The sequence below is a fragment of the Pezoporus occidentalis genome, unplaced genomic scaffold, assembly GCF_034315485.1.
Source record: "Pezoporus occidentalis ecotype Australia unplaced genomic scaffold, CSIRO_AGI_Poc_V1 ctg24, whole genome shotgun sequence".
In the NCBI taxonomy this organism is placed as follows: Eukaryota; Metazoa; Chordata; class Aves; order Psittaciformes; family Psittacidae; genus Pezoporus; species Pezoporus occidentalis.
In genome coordinates, this window is record NW_026914285.1 from 718194 (window position 1) to 738053 (window position 19860).

The 19860-nt window shown below is 37.8% G+C and overlaps 1 protein-coding gene across 4 annotated transcripts in view; it reads left to right on the forward strand.

Moving 5' to 3' along the window:
• The window catches only part of USP25 (ubiquitin specific peptidase 25), a 90310-nt gene that overhangs the window by 28359 nt on the left and 42091 nt on the right, over positions 1-19860 (forward strand). For 3 of the 4 annotated variants that reach the window (XM_062622110.1, XM_062622112.1, XM_062622111.1), the window contains exons 4-5: positions 5726-5849; positions 11575-11737. In XM_062622110.1, coding sequence (XP_062478094.1) covers positions 5726-5849; positions 11575-11737 — 287 coding nt within the window. The remainder of the gene's footprint in view (positions 1-5725; positions 5850-11574; positions 11738-19860) is intronic. The other variant, XM_062622113.1, reaches the window with a different exon arrangement.

The window sequence follows — 19860 nt, forward strand, 5'->3', positions numbered from 1 at the left end:
CTGAGTCTTTACATAGGTTTCAAAAGTCTTTCCAAGGAGGCAGACTTAACTGCACCTAAAACCTCCTGAAGGGTTGTTTATATAACATTTCTTAAAAAATATTCTGTTCTATAGGTTCTGAAAAGTTTGATTTGTTTTGGTACTTCAGTGACCTTATTGTAGAATCTTAATGTTTTGCCTTAATCCCTCTCGCTTCAGGTGAAGTCTTTTTATTCCTTGCACTATCCCATGTGGAGATTGTGATACACTTCATTCCTTTTGTCTCAGATGAAGTGTCTTATGCTCAAATGTGGTGTATCATAATATCCCCTCAGACTTTTCTCATAGCTGAACTAGAGAGCTCAAATTCTTTCCAAGGCTTTGGATGTTATTCCTATACCTATTGTAACTCTTTTTTTCCTCTCTTCTAGACCTTCTGTAATAGTTCTGCCTTTTTTATGAATTGTGACACTCAAAACAATAAATAAGACTTCAGCTGAGTTCTTAAGGGAAATGGGTGAATTGCTATAAATGTCCGTTGTAGTACTCTGACAACATACCTAAGTGTAACACTTTGTATTTTTCAAGTGCTGTGATGATGTGAGTTGCAGGTTGAACATGAGTCAACTGTAGCTCCTAGATCCTTCTTGGCACATGTCCTAGTCAGTCCTCATTTTATAGCAGTACATTTTATTGTTTCTGTGAGTAGAATTTGATGCTAGTTTCTTCTGTCACCTTACCCAACTCAGATATCGCTCTCTGACATTTCCTTCTATTTCAGGGATAATGTGTCATCTCAGTCCACGTTTCTGGGAGTGTCTCTAGCTTGGTATGGCAGGGTCCCTGCTTCAAAATGTCAGGAGTCTTGTACCTTGAGGTCCTCCTTACATCTTACAGATTCAGTTGTTCCTTTGTTCCATCCTGCCTATCCTTTCTATTGCTCTCAGTGTGAATCATCAGTTTAAGGTGTTATCATCCTAGGATAGTGTAAATGCAGCTGAGATGAGAAAGTTCCTGTAAGATAGTGATGGCCAACATTTGCTAGCTCTTTCATTGACAGAGCTGTTTGAGTTGGCTGAGTAGTGCTGGGGTGCTGCGTACCCTTTCCCCATCCAGTTTTAACCAAAATTGGCATATATAGCCAATTAAATTCCCTTAAATCTTTATGTAGGAGCCCAAGACGTTCATGATGTTTAACATGACAGAATAGATAATGACAATAAACAAAACTGATGTAGTCTCAACTTCAATGTTTTTTCTTTTTATATTGTTGCTGTGTTGAAATTGGAGTCTTGCTGCTGTATTTCCATACTTAGCACCTGTCCTTTGAACCCATCAGGGCTGCCCCTTCATTTTCCTCTCCCTGTGCCAGCAGTCGCATCACTGTGATTGTTTATTGCCTGTCCCTGGGTTCAATTGCTACTTCAGATCTGTCTCTCATGCAGTTTCCCAGCCTGCTCAAGTTTGAAGTTCCTACTCTCTGCCTCCTCCTGGTATAAGTAACCAGTAAATAACACAGTAATTGTTTTAGTGACCTAGGCAATTACCAAGTAAGAACCATTTATTTAAGTGATAATAGAAACTTCCTAAGCAAACAGACTGATAAGAACTTTGTTTTTTAGAAAAGAAGATATATGAGGTTAGATAATAGTGTGTGAATTTACTACATATACGCTGATATATTTGTCACAAATTTCAATTTACACCTTAGAATTGCTTTATAGAATTACAACTGATGTTAAATTCTCTGGATCTGATGTACCAGAACCACACATCATTATATAATAACAATGTTGTAAAGCAAAAATACATTTCTTAGTAAAGCAGTTGATTAATTCTGCATGTTAATTTTAGTTGAATAAAGGTCATGAGTGCACTAAGGCAGACTTTTGATGGGCAGTTTCTTCATTCATAGAGAATTCTTTTTTCAGAAGGAAACTTTTTTGTTTGTTTAGTAGTCATGGCTTATTTAAGAATGTTTGCGTTTTCTAAGGCTGTGATACACTGAAGTATCTCTATGAGCAAAAGCAAGTGTATTGTCTTAATGTTCTGTGGCCTAAATGAGAGGAGTATTACAAAATTGGCATATGTAAATTAAAGTCAGGTGACTACAGATTTGGAGAGGTGGCATTCTCAAACCTTAATGAAATGCATCGTTCAGCCTGTCACAGGAAACTTGTGTGTCTGATAAATACTTTGTATAAAAGTCAGCTTTTGCTCCCTGCCCTCCCCTTTCAAACTCAGATCTTGAACACAGAAATCAGTAGGTCACATAGGAAACTTCAGTAGGTCAGTTTCATGATTGAATTCCAGTAGTAATTGCTATAAAATAGAGTCATAGGTTCGCATTAACACTATAAAATTGACGAGAAATAACTATTTTAAAACTTGGCTAATCTTTTAAGATTGTGAGAAAAAACAAGGTGATAATACTTGCAGAATAACTGCTTCAAAATTTGACAGTTTCACAAAAAAAAAAACCAAACCAAAACAAAAAACCCTAAAGAAAAACCCCAAACCAGAAAATGTAAGAATTTACAAAACATGAAGATATTTTTAAACAAACAAAAAAATACCACTGCATGAATTTGACGTAATGTACATTTGTATAATCTATAACCAACTGACAGGAATGCAAACTGTGCAGACAAGCTGATATATATAGTTTTGTTAAGAGTTTAGTCTCTGACTGTTCCCCTTCTGTTATGACTCCTATTGAGAGTTCCTCTTTGTAGTCCTGTGGTTTAGGGTTCAAGTCATACATGAGCTGTTGCAGCTTAGTGAATTACTGTGTCAGCTGAGATGCTGAAGAAGGCCTTGAACCTACTCCAGGTACAGCAAACATGAGCTAAAATACATGAGCTTAAATCTCCAGAACATTTTTATTTAACATTTGCCGCAAACTAAAAGCTTGAGTGGAGTAGGTTACCATGAATCAGCTGATATTCAGAACTGTATTTTTCTGATACAAGTTATGCTAGTTAAGCCCTCTGTAACATGAATCAGTTGCAACACTCGCATGTGGTGGTAGTATCTGGGAGCAGGTCTTCACTGTATTGTCTCTCTTCATGCAGATTTGGAGCAATGTGTATGTGAAAACAGCATTTCTAAAGAGAATGCTGTATTGTCTGCTCCAAAACTTTTGTTGCATGCCAGAGAAAACTGTTGTGTCAATCCACTTCCCGAAAGCAAGCGGAAGTCAAGGGTTTGGGATTTTGATATTAAAGTGGTGTAATCACTGGTAATATGAATGGTGGTAAACTTCTGAATACATAGGGTGGTGGTATAGATTAAGAAAGATTAAGGAGCTAGGGAGGTGCAAAGAAGTGGAACGATTTAATGAAAATGTGAGGTGCAGTTGACCTTGATAGATTTTTGTATAGCAGTGAGAACTTTTGTTAACCATAGAATTTTCAGCTGGGCTATGAGTTCTTTTCTGGAAAACACTCCCCATATAAAGGAGTTTACTTCTTAGTCTGAATTTCCTATTTATTGTTGTAAAAGAATTTCACCACTCTGACCTGACTAGAGACGGGAAAAGGAAGGGATATTTCCCTCGTAATCAAAGTAATCCTGTACTTCTCCATCAGCATGTGTGACTGCCTGATTAAGGCTCATTCCATCTTCAGTTGTGACCACTATTACTCCTTTCAGGAAAACAACTTGTCTCCAGTGGGATGAGGTGTTTGTGTGTGAACACATGCAAACGAGTAGAAAATACAACATGAGCACTACATTTTAGAGTGTAATAGGTAGTGTGTGGTCATGCCATCCTCTCGTCGCTGATGACCTTTCTAGCCTTTCCCCTCTAGAACAGAGCCATGCTTGCATGTGAACCTGATTGAGTTAGTATTTAGCCTGAATTACCTTGTTCTCATCTCGTATGTCATATTTTCTCTGGGTGAGACTTCTGCTGGTGATTTTTGTAATTCCTTAGGAGGGAGAAGGAAATTCTGAAGGAGAATTTCAGGCATTTGAGTTGAACTGTCCTGATACGTTGAAAGATCTGAGCTGACTATAAAAGGTGTAAGAAAACAAACTGTTAAGTGTTGCTTTTGTGGCCATAGCACTTTCCCATACTTCCAGAAAACAGATTGCCCAGTTTACTTTGCAGGTAAGAATGCTTCCTTAAAAGGCTCACTAAATAAAATAGAAACTCAACCATCTTCAATGGGGAAAGCAGGGCAAAGTTTAAAGCTAGCTCTTGAAGATGCTGGTGTTATATGTTTATTTTACGACTTCTATTCAGTTTCGGCTTTCTGTGAGGACACGTCATCCTGTTTTCTATTCATACATAGCTATAGCAGTGTTTTTTGTATCATAAGTTCAGTGTTTGATTTCAATCCAATGAGAAATGTCACAGACAAGTAGGCTCACAGAAATAGGGAAAGCTGTCTTGACAGCAAGTCAGCCCATCCAGGAGAAGAGTCAGAAGCTAGATGGAGAGGCTGTTTGGGTGTGAGTAATTGAGCTGGCTTGGGGAAGGAGAAATGCAGACAAGCCGATCATCTGTTTTTGTGAGCAGTCATCAGTTTCAAATCTATATCTCTTTCTCTCAGTCTTTTAGCTTCTAATGTCCATACTGCTGTCTGGAGATTAGTCCCTTTCACAGCTGTTGGGGTAAGCTTTGGCCTTGGAGGAGGGAGACTGAAATCAGCCAGCGCTCCATGTGTATCTGTTTAATACTGCGCATAAAAGTCTCTTTTGCACTTTCTCCTCTCTTTCTGTCTGGATGAATTTGCAAAATGAGACTTTTGCCCTTGAAATCATGATAACCAATGACCTTGGCTTTTCTGAAAATCTTGTGCAGTTGAGGGACATTCCTGTTGGCCCTGGCTGCTCTGAAAGCATGGCTATGCTGAACAGGGGTATGATTTGTATGGCTATGTGATGTGGGTAGGGAAATCCCTCCTTAGGAGTGGCATTGCTGTCAGGAAACAAGATTTTCTGGGGATGTTGGCATCTGATTCTTTAAATAATGGGATTAGAGAGGGAGGCAGAAGTAGGGCTGTTTCATCTTCCTTTACACAGTCAGTAGCCCATTCAGCATTCCCCATATGTCCAAGTATGGATTCTCATTTTAACTTCAGTATTTGTTTTCTTAATTCTGTTGAGATGGGGTACTTCCAGTAGACAGAAATTTGGTGTAAATGTGTTCAGAAAACGAATGCAGAGACAGGACAGAAAATAATTGGGTTAAGTAAGGAACTCTCCCACATGTTATGAAACTGTGTGAAAGTATTTGGTTCACCAGTGCACAGAAATACATGTATAATTTGGTGCTATATTGGGAAAACTCTACACATGTTCCTCCTTTAGGAACGTAAACCAGCTATGCTCAGTTAAGGTATCCTTTTAAAGGGAAGGTTATTTTCATCATCTGTTCCCTGGAAGCAATGAATTATGGTAACTAAAGTAATATTTTTAAGCGTATTGCTTTAAGAGGGCTTTCAGAAACCATGGATTCCTAAATTTGTCCCATAGCTTTGCGAAACTTAAGAACTTTAGGAGGATGGGAAAATACTGCCTGTTGTATCTTAACAAGAGCAAGCTGCTGAGGCTTTTATCTGACTTGGAGGTGGAAGGGAGACATTAGCAGGGTTAGTACTTGGAAAAGTTCAGGACAAAGGAGGGATGGACTGGAATGGCGCTCAGCGATCCACTTGGGCTCTCTCTCCTCTACAGTAAGACTTGCCTTTCATTCTGTTTCAATTTTAATTTTGAGAAAGATAGTTTTGCTTTTCAGATGTGATTGATCTCACTGGAGATGATAAAGATGATCTTCAGAGGGCAATTGCCTTGAGTTTGGAGGAATCAAACAGGGCATTCAGGGAGACTGGAATAACAGATGAGGAACAAGCCATTAGCAGGTAAACAAACAACTTATATAAAGCAGAAATTAAATTAAAGAGTTGGAGATTGGCCTGTATTGCTTTTTTTTAACTTTTAATTTAACAAAAAATAACTTGTTTACTTTCACCTGTGCTACTGATATGCCTGGCTTCAGGATGTTGCTTTAATGTATTTTATGTTTTACACCAGAAAATAGTCTATTATGTGGGTGCGCTAGGATTTAATGGTATGTTTCATGTTGGTGTATTTGTTTAAATATTGAGGAAGTAGTTGGAGATAGAGGGTATACGGTCATATTTAAGTAGGACCTACAACTTTTGTGTATCAGGTAAAAAGCAAAAAAAACAAACTATAATTAAGAAGTTAATAAATTATTTGTCCTGGTTTTTGCAGTGTTCATTTTACTGTAACATTTTCTTACCTCTGTACTAAGGCTGAGGTTGAGGGAGGGGGATAGTAATGCTATGACTTGAGTATACTAAGAGCAGCTGCTGCATTTTAGCTGATAAAGTATGTTATTAACCTGTTTAACAAATAGGATTTATAAGATTTGAGTGAAGTTAACTTCTTGTTTTAAAGTTTTATGAACGTAATTTTCTTGACTTGGCCATGATAATAGTCTATAAGTTACCCTTTGATCAGATTTTTTACAGTATTTTTTTTGGATATGTGTGTTTACATATAAATATAGATTTAATTATGAAATACGCGGGACTTGAACTAAGTGTGGGTATAGGGAAGTTGGTGGTTTTCATCTGTGTCTGGCCTTGGGAGAGGGATGTTTGTTTTCACATTTGTGGCTGGCCTTTTTCTAGGAGAAAAGGGCAATGATTTGATCCTTGCTTTAGAAGGTTAAGTACTGCCTTCTTGCAAAGACTAATTTTCTAAGAAAAATATAATGATGGGGGAGATTCACCTCAATAATTCTTTTCCTCAGTTCATTCGATTTGACAGACTAAAATTTTTACCAGAAAAGTCTGTCTCTGAGAATATGTTAATCCACAGTCATTTCCTTTTTCCTTTTAAAAAACAAATGGACTAATTGTGAGAATAAGCATATGCCTCCCTTCTCCCCATTTGTGATAAAAGCCATCTTGTTTTATGAATTTCAGGTAACACATTTCAGGAGAGAAGGTGGGATGAAAGAGATTTTATGTTATTGTTAATAATCGGAAGAATATTTAAAGTGGTGTGTTGTGGGGTTTGTTGGTTTATGTGCATGTATATGAGATTGTGGTGGAAGTTCTGTCTAGTTCTGATTCAGAATTTCAGCTCTTGCATCTTCCTTTTTTGAAGGACAGAATCATCATAGTTACCAGAGTTGTGGCTTAGTCAGGCACTCAGAAAGATGGAATTGTTTCTGGATATGGAAATCTTTTGCCTTTTTTCCCTTCCCCAAGCCTTAACTGCTTTTGCTGTGCTCACTTCTTGGGAGCCTTGAAGCTTTAGAATGTTTCCTGTAGACTTTGTTTTTCAACTTATCAAACTAAAAAGTCTCTCTTGGTCTTACCTGCTTAGCCAATAACTAAATATGATAAATACATTCAATTTAAATGATGGTATATTTCTGGTTGAAGAAAATAAAGTGTGCCATTCTTTTTTTCTGTATATTCGAAGGCATACAGACAATCTATTCAGTTATATACCAAGAAAATGCTGGTCTTTTGGATGTATATTTGATGGAAAAATTACGCACAATAGTATATGCCATACAGAAATATTCACTGAAAGATCCAGAGTGTATCATGACATAAAAAAGGGAATGGGACTTTGCTTGTGAATGGAGGCAGGGAAGAGTGAGAATCTTGATGGTTTTGGCAGCATTGAGGTATTAGATCAACTCAGTTACATACAGTTCAGCCTGAGTTGATGGCAAATTATGTCTGAGCTGTACAAATACAGGAAGTTCAGTATTGAATTCTAGATCTGAATTGTTCAGGCAGTTTCCTTAAGGAGAGGACTTCAGACTGTTATTTAAAAAAAAAAATTAAAAAAGAATCACTTTGTAGTTAACACCCCACAGAAGAATGTTGGCATTCCAATAGAAAGCACAGTATCTGTGCAGGACTTCTCAAAAACAAAAAGTAGAACACTGTGGTTGTAAACAAGTCAAGCTGCAGCCATTTGCTTTTGTTTTTGTAGGTTAAGTAAGAGGCAGAAATAAAATAAGTCAATAATAAGCAAATTAAACGATGGAAATCTTACATTTTAAATAATGTAGTATGTGTGCAATTTTAGATAGGCTTTTCTGTGGAGGTAATTTTTTCTTTTTTTTTTTATAGGTATTCATAGAGGCTTGGAAGCTAATTTGCACTGATTTTGTTAAGGTTTCCAAGGGAGCATTAATGGAATTTCTTGACTTTTGTAATAAATCATAGAATCATAGAAAAGTTAGGGTTGGAAAGGACCTTAAGATCATCAAGTTCCAACCCCCAATGTTTTAATGCACATAGAATTTGTCTTCCTGAATGTAATTGCCTTGTGCTACTTAATGAGGATGGATCTGATTACTACGTAGGTGTTGAGAGGAAGTGCAGCTGAAATGTCCAAGTGCCCAAGCTGAACATCTTTACATGGCATGTTTAAAGTTTTCTTACTGTTCCATTTTTAAGTCTCCCAGTGAAATGTGCATGATCAGTGTATTTCCTAATATGAAAAAGTTTCTTCTGTTTATGTTACTTTCCATGGATTTTCATGGAGGATGAGGCTGGCCAGATAAGGCTTCACTGAGGAAGCTACTAGGCTATGACTGAAAGGAGAAATTAGCTGCCCTGTGTTGTGCCTAGTGTAGTAGCTATATTAAAATGAAGCCCATACTATAAGTTTATATTTTATATATAAGCCCATATATATATATATGTTTAGAAAGATGTGCACACCCCCTAGGCACTTTTTTTTTCTTTTTTTTTTTTTTTTTTTTTAAATTATGGTCAATGAAACTCCTGGGTTCTCTCTGCACTGTGGTTAAGCATTGTGTGTATAGAACAAAGGTGGAACTGGGTGGGGGGATAAAAGGTTTGGGATATTCCTGGATGTCCAGCTGTAAGAGTCACAGGAAAAGGTCCTTTCCTTGTTCTTTTAGCTGAGTAACAAGCCAGAGTGGGCTTTTCTGCAGCATATTTAGTGGGCTTCTACAGAATAGTTTGGCTGAACTTTTGAGCTGTGAACTCACTTTGCCCAAGGCTTATTGCATTGTCTGGCTAGCTCCATGCATGCAGCTTTGCAAAGCTGCTTGGCTATGCCCAGCTTGTTACAGAGAGAAATAACACTGCTTTCAAGACCCATGCTAAGCGTGGCATTAACTAACCCTTACTCCTGACAAGATTCCAACACTTGGAGGTGGGGCAGCCTTTGGTCCTGTGAGGCTACGGAAATGCCATACCCTGCATGCAGCTTACGGCTCTGCTGCTGTAGCCTACAAGGGTCGCAAAAGAGGGTGTTTTGGCTGCATAATCAGAATTGCTAAAGCCTTGTAGTAACTTTCTGGAAGGATGCTTGTTTTGTTGAGAGCAATGTGTGAGTAAGATTCTTTGTCAAGGTGGTCTCCCAGATCAGGGCTATATGAATATAATGTAGTGAACCTTATGGTATAAGAGGTATACTCACTATGCAACTTTTGAGCTGATCATTAGGTTTCTGTTTACTGAGCTCACTTACTTTGGTTTGCATCACAGCTATCATTATGGCTAAAAATGAATTTGACACATAGGGTGTGCAGCTATTATATGTTTTGAGGACAGATAATGTTACAAGTAAAAGTGAGGAAAAATACCATGAAGCTTTGAGAATCAAACACTATTAAGGCACAGGAACAGATTAGAAGTGGAGCTAGAGTAAGTCTTTTACCTGCTAAAGAAATACAAAATACAAGGAAGAAATTTTAGTAGGTAATTAAGTTGATAAATGGTAAAACTCTTGGGGTTAGGGAACTGTTTCAGATTGAGAATATATATTTTTTTTTTTGAGCTTGCATTCTGAAATATCCTGAAATGTTCTTGAGCTTGGGGGGAAAAAAAAAGTTTGTTTCTCTGAAACAAAAGGGCTATAGTGTAGGTATTGTAGTCCTGTTACAATATTTTTCCAGTCTTTCAGTCTTCCCATCAGTTTTAAAGGTCCATTTGACTTAGTTTAAAGAATTTTTAAGTAATTCTGCCTGAATGAAAAACCACTTGAAATACACATGACATCTGTTTTGAATTAATTTTTAATGTCCCTTTCAAATAACTTTCACAGCAGAGATACACAGGTCATCACTTTTGAGGATTGTATCAGTGAGAAGGGAAATTAATTTGATATTTGTTTACATTTTGGGGGTTGCTTAAGAGAGAACTTTATTGTGAAAGACTCTTGTAGCTTACCAGTTTTAGGTTCTTCCTGAGATACATTGATGCAAAAGGGGTATTTATATCAAATGGTGCTTCAAATTCTGAATGCTTCTATTTCTTTCCTCCCAAATAAGTAGAAATAACAAGTTAGTATGTTCCCCAAAGCAGTTATCTACAGTAAATTCATATAATGCTTCATAGTTCTTGTATATTTTGTAAGATAGCTTTTCTTTGCCAGGAGCATAGCTTGAAATAAAAATTTAGTTAGGAAACTGAGTGACTGTGCCGTGTGTGTGTTCTCCCTCATGCTCCTTTGGTTTTTCTGAGGTGTTCAGACTTTGTCCTTTAGGAACTCAGTTTACAGACCTGCCTAAACCTGCCTTTTCTTGATGTTTAGTGAGTCTAGAACTGAAGGGGGCAGCCCTTCATGTTGCTGAGACTGCTTAGATGCTTGTCATGCAGCTTCTGAAATCCTGTGCTTGGTGAATGTAGTATTTCAATAGCAGCTCAGCCTTTTATGAGAGTCAGAGTAGATGGTTGGGGGTAGTGACTATCAATAGTGCACACACTAGGCAACTTTGCTTATGAGTTACATGATCTGAATGTATCCACTCCATCTTTCTATTTACAATGTGAGGCTACCACAAATTGCCTTCAGGGTGTTTTGTCACCAGTCTAAGGATATGTGCCAATATAGAAATACTGTGTTGAGTGAAGCTTGAGCTTGGGAGTGTAATACATACAAGATCTTATGTCATGTGAAATATGTACATTCAGCATAAGTCATGTGGGAACAGTTTCCTGCAGAGTGTGGTCACTGAACCATGCAATTAACTTGCTGGGTGGCATTTGAAAAATTGTGGGGAGATGCCTGTCCGTGGCTCATAAAGTAATTACTCGCTATGTAAACTGATTAATACAATCGCATAAGGTGCAAGCATGGAAACTAAAGCCTGAATTTGTTTTTGAAAGTTGCCCAGCTAGCTTTGGTTTCCTATCAGTAGAATAAGTATTGGTGACTTTATACTTTGCTCTCCAATAAAAGCATTTGTAGATGAAAGCACTGCACTTAATAGTGCTCCCTAAAATTTCTTGTTGTCCATCTGATTTCAATCTGGTTCTTAAATAACTGATGACTTACACACATAGCTCTTGCATTGAGAGCTCTCATAGAAAATTCAGTCACTCACTCACTAATACCATTTTCCAAAAAATAATGGAACTACTGTAATATACCTAAAAGTAATATGGCATCTTACTTTTGGAGATATATTATTGCATGTAAATGTAAAACCAAGCTCAGCAGCAAGTTAGTAAATGATGTAATAATGATGTCTGTATTAGTAACTGAAGCTGTTGTACTATGCCTGTTTTGTTTTTTTTTCCTTACATTTCCCCCTCCCTTCTGTTCCCAAAGAGTTCTAGAAGCCAGTATTGCAGAAAATAAAGCAAGTTTAAAGAGGACCCATCCAGAGGTATGGAGTGACTCCCCAAACCCTTATGATCGAAAGCGGCAAGACAACTGTCCAGTAGGATTAAAGAACGTTGGCAACACATGCTGGTTTAGTGCTGTCATTCAGGTAAGCACTCTCTTCAGTTAGCAAACAGTACTCTTCATTGGATTTGTTGTGAAGTGAATTACCTTATTTTAAGTGGATAACTGGGGATTTTAGGCCACTGCATGAGATAGTTTTGAGCATTACTTATTTATTGCATCTCTTAACATGTTCATCCATTAGTCTGACTTAAGTGGAGAAAGTACTATAGCATAACTAAGTGAAACTTCAAAATGTTTCTTATTAAAAAGTTGTTGAAGACCAGGAGTTGAGTCTCCGAAGATCCTGGGTGTCTGCAGCTCATGCTGAAATCAGTAACAATTATGGATGCCTAAAAACTGGAAAATTGGATTACAGATGAGGAACAGACCTTTTATATTTAAAGGAGTGCATGCAAGTGACTGAAAGGGGGTGGCTAAGAATGGAGGTAGGTAGAGGAAATGAGACACCCTCAATTGTGGAGTGCTTACTAGAATAGCTGTAATAGGTGAGTAGGATAAAATAAGGATTAACTGATAGAAAAGGAAACTTCAGAAGGAGTAAAGTGAAGGTCTGATATGGATAAGGTCTGGTATGGATGCAGTTGTGTCTATTTTGGATGGTTTTAATATCAGTAATTTATTTACACATAAACTTTGAATGTATCTTTTAAGAGTTTTTTTTTTTTTGGAGTGATTGCTAAATATGCTTCTGTCAGTAATCTGTAGATGCATTGAAAAGCATCCGAAACCACAGAAAACTATGGTTGAAAGTGTAATACAAGAGGGATAAATTTCTCTTTAGTCTACAAGAGGCAAATTCAGCATATTGTAACTTTTCGAAGTCTGACATTTTAAGAGGAAGCAAATAAAATATTTAATACCAATTTTTAACAAATTACTGTTAGGCTGAAGCACTTCATATAAACTAATAAAGTTACTTCCATGCTGATGGTTGTTGTACTTCAGGCTGAGTCCTTTTAGATCGATGTTCTTCCTAGCAATTTCAGCAAATGGATGTTTACAGATGAGTACAAACACTAGACATAATACTGCTCCGTTAAAGCATTGCCAAGCCTCCAACTGCTTTCATCCTGGGGGAGTTTCTTAATCTTTCTCAGTTTTAATTGCTAACCCCTAGTTAACCTCTCTTTTATGTACTTGTCTCCCTTGAACCTTACAAACATCTTGCACCGATAGGCTCCTTTGGATAGGAATTCCATAGTTGTGCTCCCTGTTGCATAAAGAGCTGCCTCGTTTTTGTTTGCTCTTTTAACCTGTCTCCCACTAGCTTTGTCTGGTGGCCTTCATGTCTCCTGGTGTGAAGGCAGTTAAAAGTTGATTGCTGTTACAGTTTTGTGGACTGCTGTGATAATTTCTCTCAACAGGTCTATGGTCTCTTTTTTCCAAGATGGTTGCTCAGTAGCTGCCTATATAGAATCTGTCTAACTTCTGATCCACTTTGTTGCTGTTCTTCAGCAACAGATCTTTTCTAGCTCTAGTAGCATTTTAGTTAGGGGACCAGGAAAGTTTGCAGGGTGTGAGTGAGCTATGATGGTATGGTGGACAGAGACAAGCTCTTCAGGACAGACAAGTAGGGATGACAAGGAAGGGTGTTGCCTTCTTTGAGAAGGAGAAGCTCAAATGTATGTGGCGTTTGTGTGGGACAAGATGACAGTTGATTCGGAGAAAACTCCAGGAACTTGCCTACAAAGTTTAAGTTGACAAGCAGGTATCTATTGTGGTGCCAGGAGACATGAGGGATAGCTGCTCCAAAGAATACCTGTTTGTCAACTTAAAACTTTGTTGGCAAGTTCCTGGAGTTTTCTCTGAATCACAGTTTAACATGAAAGTTTGTGGGTCACAAACAGGAAAGCTGGTAAAGGTACCACCATGATTAGGCTGTTACAGACCACCCACCTCAGGATGAGGGTGTGGACAAAGCTTTCTCTAAAGGCAGGAAAGTTTCTGGATCATGGTCTGTGGTTCCTGTGGGGAACTTTAATAAACATCCTAACACCTGCTGGAAGTCCAGCAGAGCAGGACACAGCCAAACAGATTTTTGGAGAATATCAGGGACAACTTCTTGATAGAAATACTAATGGGCCAGCTAGGAGTGATGCACATCTGGGTCTGCCATTCCGTTAAAAGGAAGAACTGGTTAGAGATGTAGTAATTTGGGTACTCTTGACTGCAATGACCATGAAATAGTGGAGTTCAACATCCTGATGCAAGTGAGGAAGGAGTAGTAAGGTGCAGACCCTAGACTTCAGGAGAGAAGGCTTTGCATTCTTCAGGAAGTTGGTATTTGGGATCCCATAGGAGGCAGTTCTGAAGGGCAGAGGAGATCAGGAAAACTGCTAGCATCCTCTCATTGCAGAAAGGGTCCATTATGCTCCTCGGGGAACTCATGGCCAAGCTCCAATACAAGCAGGCACTGTGGAAGCAGAGATGGGCTGCTAAGGAGGAGTTTGGAGATGTTGCCCAGGCATGAAGCAGTGGTGTTAGGAAAGTGAAAGCTGATCTAGAGTTGATACCTCAAGGGATGTCTAGGGTAGAAGTTTTGATGCTACACTAGTCAAAAAAGTCTGAGCAAGGGGAACACTGTTCTGTTACTGAATAGAGCAGGTGACAGCGCGCTTTAAGAAGCTAAGGTACTCAGTGCCTTGCTTTGCCTCAGTCTTCACTGATGAGGTCTCCCAAGACCACTGCGCTTAGTTGGCAGAGAGGAACTCTGAATATGGTTAAGGATTGAGTCAGAGGTTACTTGAGGAAACTTCACCTATGGAAGTCCACAGGACCCATTGAGCTGCATCCAGTGGATGGGGAGAATGGGGGAAAGTCTTAGCAAGGCCACTCTCATGTTTGAAAGGTTTCTGATTAACTGCAGATTGACCAAAGTCAACCTAGGAAGTTATGGGCTGATGTGTTACCTAACCACTGAGAAGATGGAGCCAGGCTTTTCACAGCAGTGCATATTAGAAGGATAAATGGCAATGGGAGTAAGTTAAGAGAGATTTAGAGAAGCATTTTTTTTCCCCATGAGGACAGGCAGGCAGTGGAGGTTGCTTGGAGTGGCTGTGCAGGCTCTGTCAAACCTTGAAGGCTTTTAAGTCATGCCAAGAAAAAGCCCTGAGCAGCCTGATCTGAGCAGGAGGTTTGACAAGAGATTTCCATCAGTCCCTTCTGAGCTGAATTACCCTGGAATTCTACAGTAATATTTTCAGTTTAATTCTGTTCTCCTTTCTTAATTATTTTATCCTGCTTTTAAGTACTTAATGCGTAGAATGATACTTTCATGGAACTATCTATCGTAAACTCAAAGTTTTGAATAGTAATAGTTTGGTGCCCCTCATTTTCTGTAAATTTTAGGTTTGCTTTCCGCTGTTTGCCACTGTACACGTATCTCTGTTGAATTCATCTCTCTTACTATGTAGTCGCTCAGTCCCATATGATCCTTCTGTCAGCTGGTATTTGCCAGCTCTTGTTTTTATGACATTGTGTATCTCTGTACTGAGCAAACTTGGTCATCTTGCCACTTGCTCTTTTAGATCTCTTATGAATTTTGCTTTCCAGCACAGGCTTAGTGAATTTACAATAACTTTCCTTCAGGCTGGAACAAATGGGCTGCTCATACCCTTTTCCTTTTTGATTGCCTGTTTGTCTGTGCCTGTACCTTCCATCTTTACCTCATTGCTGTTTAGTTAAAAGCTTTTGTTCGATATTTTCTTCACAAATTACTCTGAAATCCTAATAGATACATAAATTGGTTTGCTGTTACCCATGTTCTTTTTGACTTCTTGGTGTTGGGTGTTTTTTTGTTTTCATTTGTTTAGGGTTTTTATTTGGTTGGGATTTTTTTGTTTGCTTTGTTTGCTTTGTTGTTGTTTTTCTTATGGGCAGGATTTACTTACCTGCAGGTAATACTGAAGTAATGGTGTATCTCTTTTTCCTGTGGCAGAAACATTGTCTTGGTGCTAATATAGGGAAACATTTAATTTCCATAAAGCTCTTTGTGGAGTTATTGTAATGTAGTGTTTTACCTTCTCTGTCATATAATTATGTTTTGCGTACCATTGTAGTCCCAGGGTCTCAAGGTGACTGATTTTATGTGTATGTGCATTTCTCTGAAACATTTGCAGTTTCCTGTGTATAAATTAAATATTTTCAAGGAAACATGAATTTTAATTCATTAATAACAGAGATGAGAACAGAGGCTAGAGAATGGTAAAACCTGTGCTAGACCTGATATAAATTACATGATCTCATGTTATTTATACCTAATGGGCAACTTTATACCTTAAAAACAGATTATAAAGAGGGCTGGCTAGTTCTTATGGTCACCACCCATATTATGTGAAAATCTGTGGCGCTTGGAATTATAAAGGTTTGATCCCAAAAGGTAGTTAAGCTTCTGTATTTAGTTCTATAGAATGTAATTCAAGTGAACTATTGAAAGATTTATAACTTGGTTGAAAATATAGGTTATTAATTTTGTCTGCCAGGCACGAAGACTTGTGTTTCAAACAAGCATCCCAGGAAATTTAATGCATGTTAACTTAGAGCATTAGCTAATACCATATTTATTTATCCACAGGGCAGATTGACTCCTTAGGTTGCATTGACTATGTAGAATATTTTCAAGCCTTCTTTAGGAGACTTTTGAAACCTGACACATCACATAGGTCAACAATATCTAAATGTTAAATACTGTCAGTCACAATGATATATTGTGTAATGTAATCTAAAACTAAACTGCAAAGTGAGAAAAATATTCTTCCTTCTATTTAAGGGGTGCTTGTTAAGGAAAAATAAAGCTTTTGGCATTTTGACAGTTTTGTTGTGCAATGTTTATTGGTTTTGATAGCCACCAATTTGCTGACTTAGTCAAATACAGTCATCAATGGTCTGGTATATTGACACTGAAAGCATGAAATTACTTAAGATATGTTTGCAGTGAGTGACAGCAAATGCTAACAGATTCAAACATTGCTAGAAATACCGCCTTTTAATCTGTATTTATTTGTGCGTTAAGAAATATGTACATGTGGAAGTCATCCTCTTTTGTAGGGGAAGAGGGGAGTCTTTCTTCAGATAGCTCCAAAACAAAGTTTTGCTTTCAACAGTTACATTCAGCACCGTTAAAATGAACAGGTAATATTTTTCCACAGTATAGCTTCTAAAAATCTGTACTACTGTTGAAGACTTTTGACTTGATAATAACTTGTATTTAAAATTAAGTCCCCAAGAAAATACATCAACACAAAACTGCATTAAAAGATGAAGTTATATCACGAACTTATTTCATGTTATGCATTTAGGCAAGAAGTTGGAAACTGTAACCATGTAAGGAAATGTTGGCTGTTATTTTATGTCCTAACAGATTTATTTATTTATTTATTTATTTTTATCTTGCTTTGAACATGTCATAGAGGAGTGGTTGAATGGCATTTTTTGCCAAGACACAAGCGTAAAGTGAATTCTTCTGGACGCATATCATACTTGTCTGTCTTCTGAATTGCAGTCATGTTCTGAGTTTGTTGCTATAAACAAGTAAATGTTCTCTGAGTGCAGGCTGGTAATACCATGGTGAGCTGTTTGTTTAAAATGTTGACTTAACCCAGGTCTGCTAGAGGTCCTAGGTTAGTTTGACTTTCTAGATCAAACAATATGAAAGCTGTTTTCCATTTTTTTCCGTATTGCACCTCAGCTTTTTGTAAAACCAAAATATGACAGCTTAAAACTGCATTTTATACTTTGGTTTTGAGCTGTTTGGAGTGCTGATTGAGTGGTTGTTTATAAGTAAAAATGTCCTTTTTGAGATACTTTCCAAAGCTCTTAAGATTTGAAATTGAATCTCTCTGTGACTTTGAAAATACATGTTATCCTGACTTCTCGCACGGTACACATGGGGTTCTTCTGCTGAAGCTCAGCCCTGACATAGTCTGATCAGTCTGTAGGAGCTTTGTTTTGGAGAGGGAGAGAGGAAAAACTCCTCTTCCTATACTTTTACAAGGAAGTTTGAACAGGAACCAGCTCAAGTACCAGCTTTGAAGCTGTTTTCCTCTCTCCCCTTCCCTTTCCCTTATGTGCGATTTTCTAAAGAAGGTAAGGATTTTCAGGAAGGCTTTTGACTGTGCCGAATGCTCGGTGCATGGAAAGAAGCAATATCAGGAATTTGTTTTGAGTGACTTACTTGTTTTCTTAAGTTTGTGTGTTTTTTTTTCTCTTTAAAAGGTAGAACACAAAACACAGGGCTAACGTGCTTAAGATAAAGTACATTTTAAATTTTAAATAGTCTTGTTACAGTAATTTTTTTTCTACACTGATTAAAATATGTTAAAACGAATTTGCATATGCATATAACAGGTTTTTTTTTTGTTTAAGCATTATAGGAAGAATTATTATTGTATATATGCTTGCTGACTTTTATTGCTATGTAGTGCATGCATAGGCTCAATTATAGGCCTGATGACCAATTTTAATGCCTGTCATTTGTCTGTATTCTGAAAACAGGATTTAGCACTTAACATGAATAACACATGCACAAGTGGAGTAAAAGGCAGCCCCAGTGTGAGTTACAGGGGGGTGCTGGGTAGAAATGAGCATAGTGCGGGCCAGTGCAGTGGCAATGAGCAGCCACCTCATGGACTTAAGTGTGAGAAAAGCAGGTGCAAGAATATGAAACAAGGTAAAATTATAAAATAGGTCAATAAATAGAAAAAGCGGGGAAGGTCTTACAGAGGAGGGAGAATGGATTCTCTCAAATTAGTGTTATAGAATCCAAATGACTTGAAAGTTGGAGAGAAGTAGACCTGCCTGCCAGTGAAATTGCTTATGTTTTTGCAGTATGTAGCTTTCGACACTAATACTCAGTCTAAGGAGTGCAGGAGTGTTAAGTCACTAATAAGCCTAAGTGCAGTATTTAGGAGTACTTTTACTTTGAACCCTAAGCACTTCAAATATTGATAGCAAGTACATTTTAAAGTTCTTAATGTTACTGGAAGGAACATATGGTAACGCATGCTGGTGGGAGCATACACAGCATAGAGTTCTGCATTTTCTTTGATTTAGATTACTGATATGAATAAAAAGTTAACCCTAATATGGCTGATCTACTTAATGACATAGGCAGAGCTGTATATTCGCTTTTTATATTTAGAACAATAATAACATACTCATTCTTTAAAATTGCTCCCTGCTTGCTACACAAAATGAAGCTAGATAAGGCCTCGCTTTGTGTCTTTAAAATCTGAATAAATGTAAAACTGGAAATGCATAAAAGGCCCCAGATGACAAACTGAGGCAAATGCTGTATGTTAATGCATATAGAATCTTCTAACTTGCACAGGATCTTGTTTTAGCTAAGTACCAGTACCTGAAGCAGTCCATATAAGAGCTCTGAAGGATCATACTTTTCCTTCCCCCTGCTGAAGAGCTGCTTTTCAAGCTGTACTAAGATATTTTTAGTTCTTGGTTACTAGCCACATTAAGTCCTTCCTAAATTATATTTGCCGAAGTTCAAGTTAGTCTTTGCATTTTTCTCCTGGTAAATCTCAAGCCATGGCACTAATTTGAACGAATTCCTAGCCAGTATTTCCAGCTGACGTGTAGGTGTCATTATACACTAGTCGTGGCATCCTTACCTGTTGTTAATCTGCTTCACTTTGGTAAAAGGGAGCCTTCTGTTCTTGTGGCCTGCCACAAGAACAGAAATTGTACAGTTTTTCCTGGAGCTGTTCTAAGAGAAACCTGAATGATGACCACATTTCACAATATGTTGGTGGTGTTCCAGCTGTGCACAGTAGGCATGTCCTATGTCCTGTTTTGTTTGCTAAACTTCATTAGTAACCCTAATGGGTTTGGTTTCGTTTTTTTAAAATTACTTACTTTTCTTACTTACCTTAGGAGAGGCTTGTTTTCTGCAGCCCTTACACCCCTGGTCAAATGTGTTCATTCTACTTAAGCGTCCTATAGAGGATTTTCTGCCAAGTGAGAATGCTTTTGGCATCTTGCAAACTGGTTTAGAATTAGTAGTCTGAAAACTCTGCAAGTATTGCTGATGACAATAACTTTACTATTTTAGGACTCTGCTGGTGGCTCTTAATGATCTGTGTTACATGCCAAGCTTTTATGGATTTAATATGCTGACTGATTTATATTCTTGCA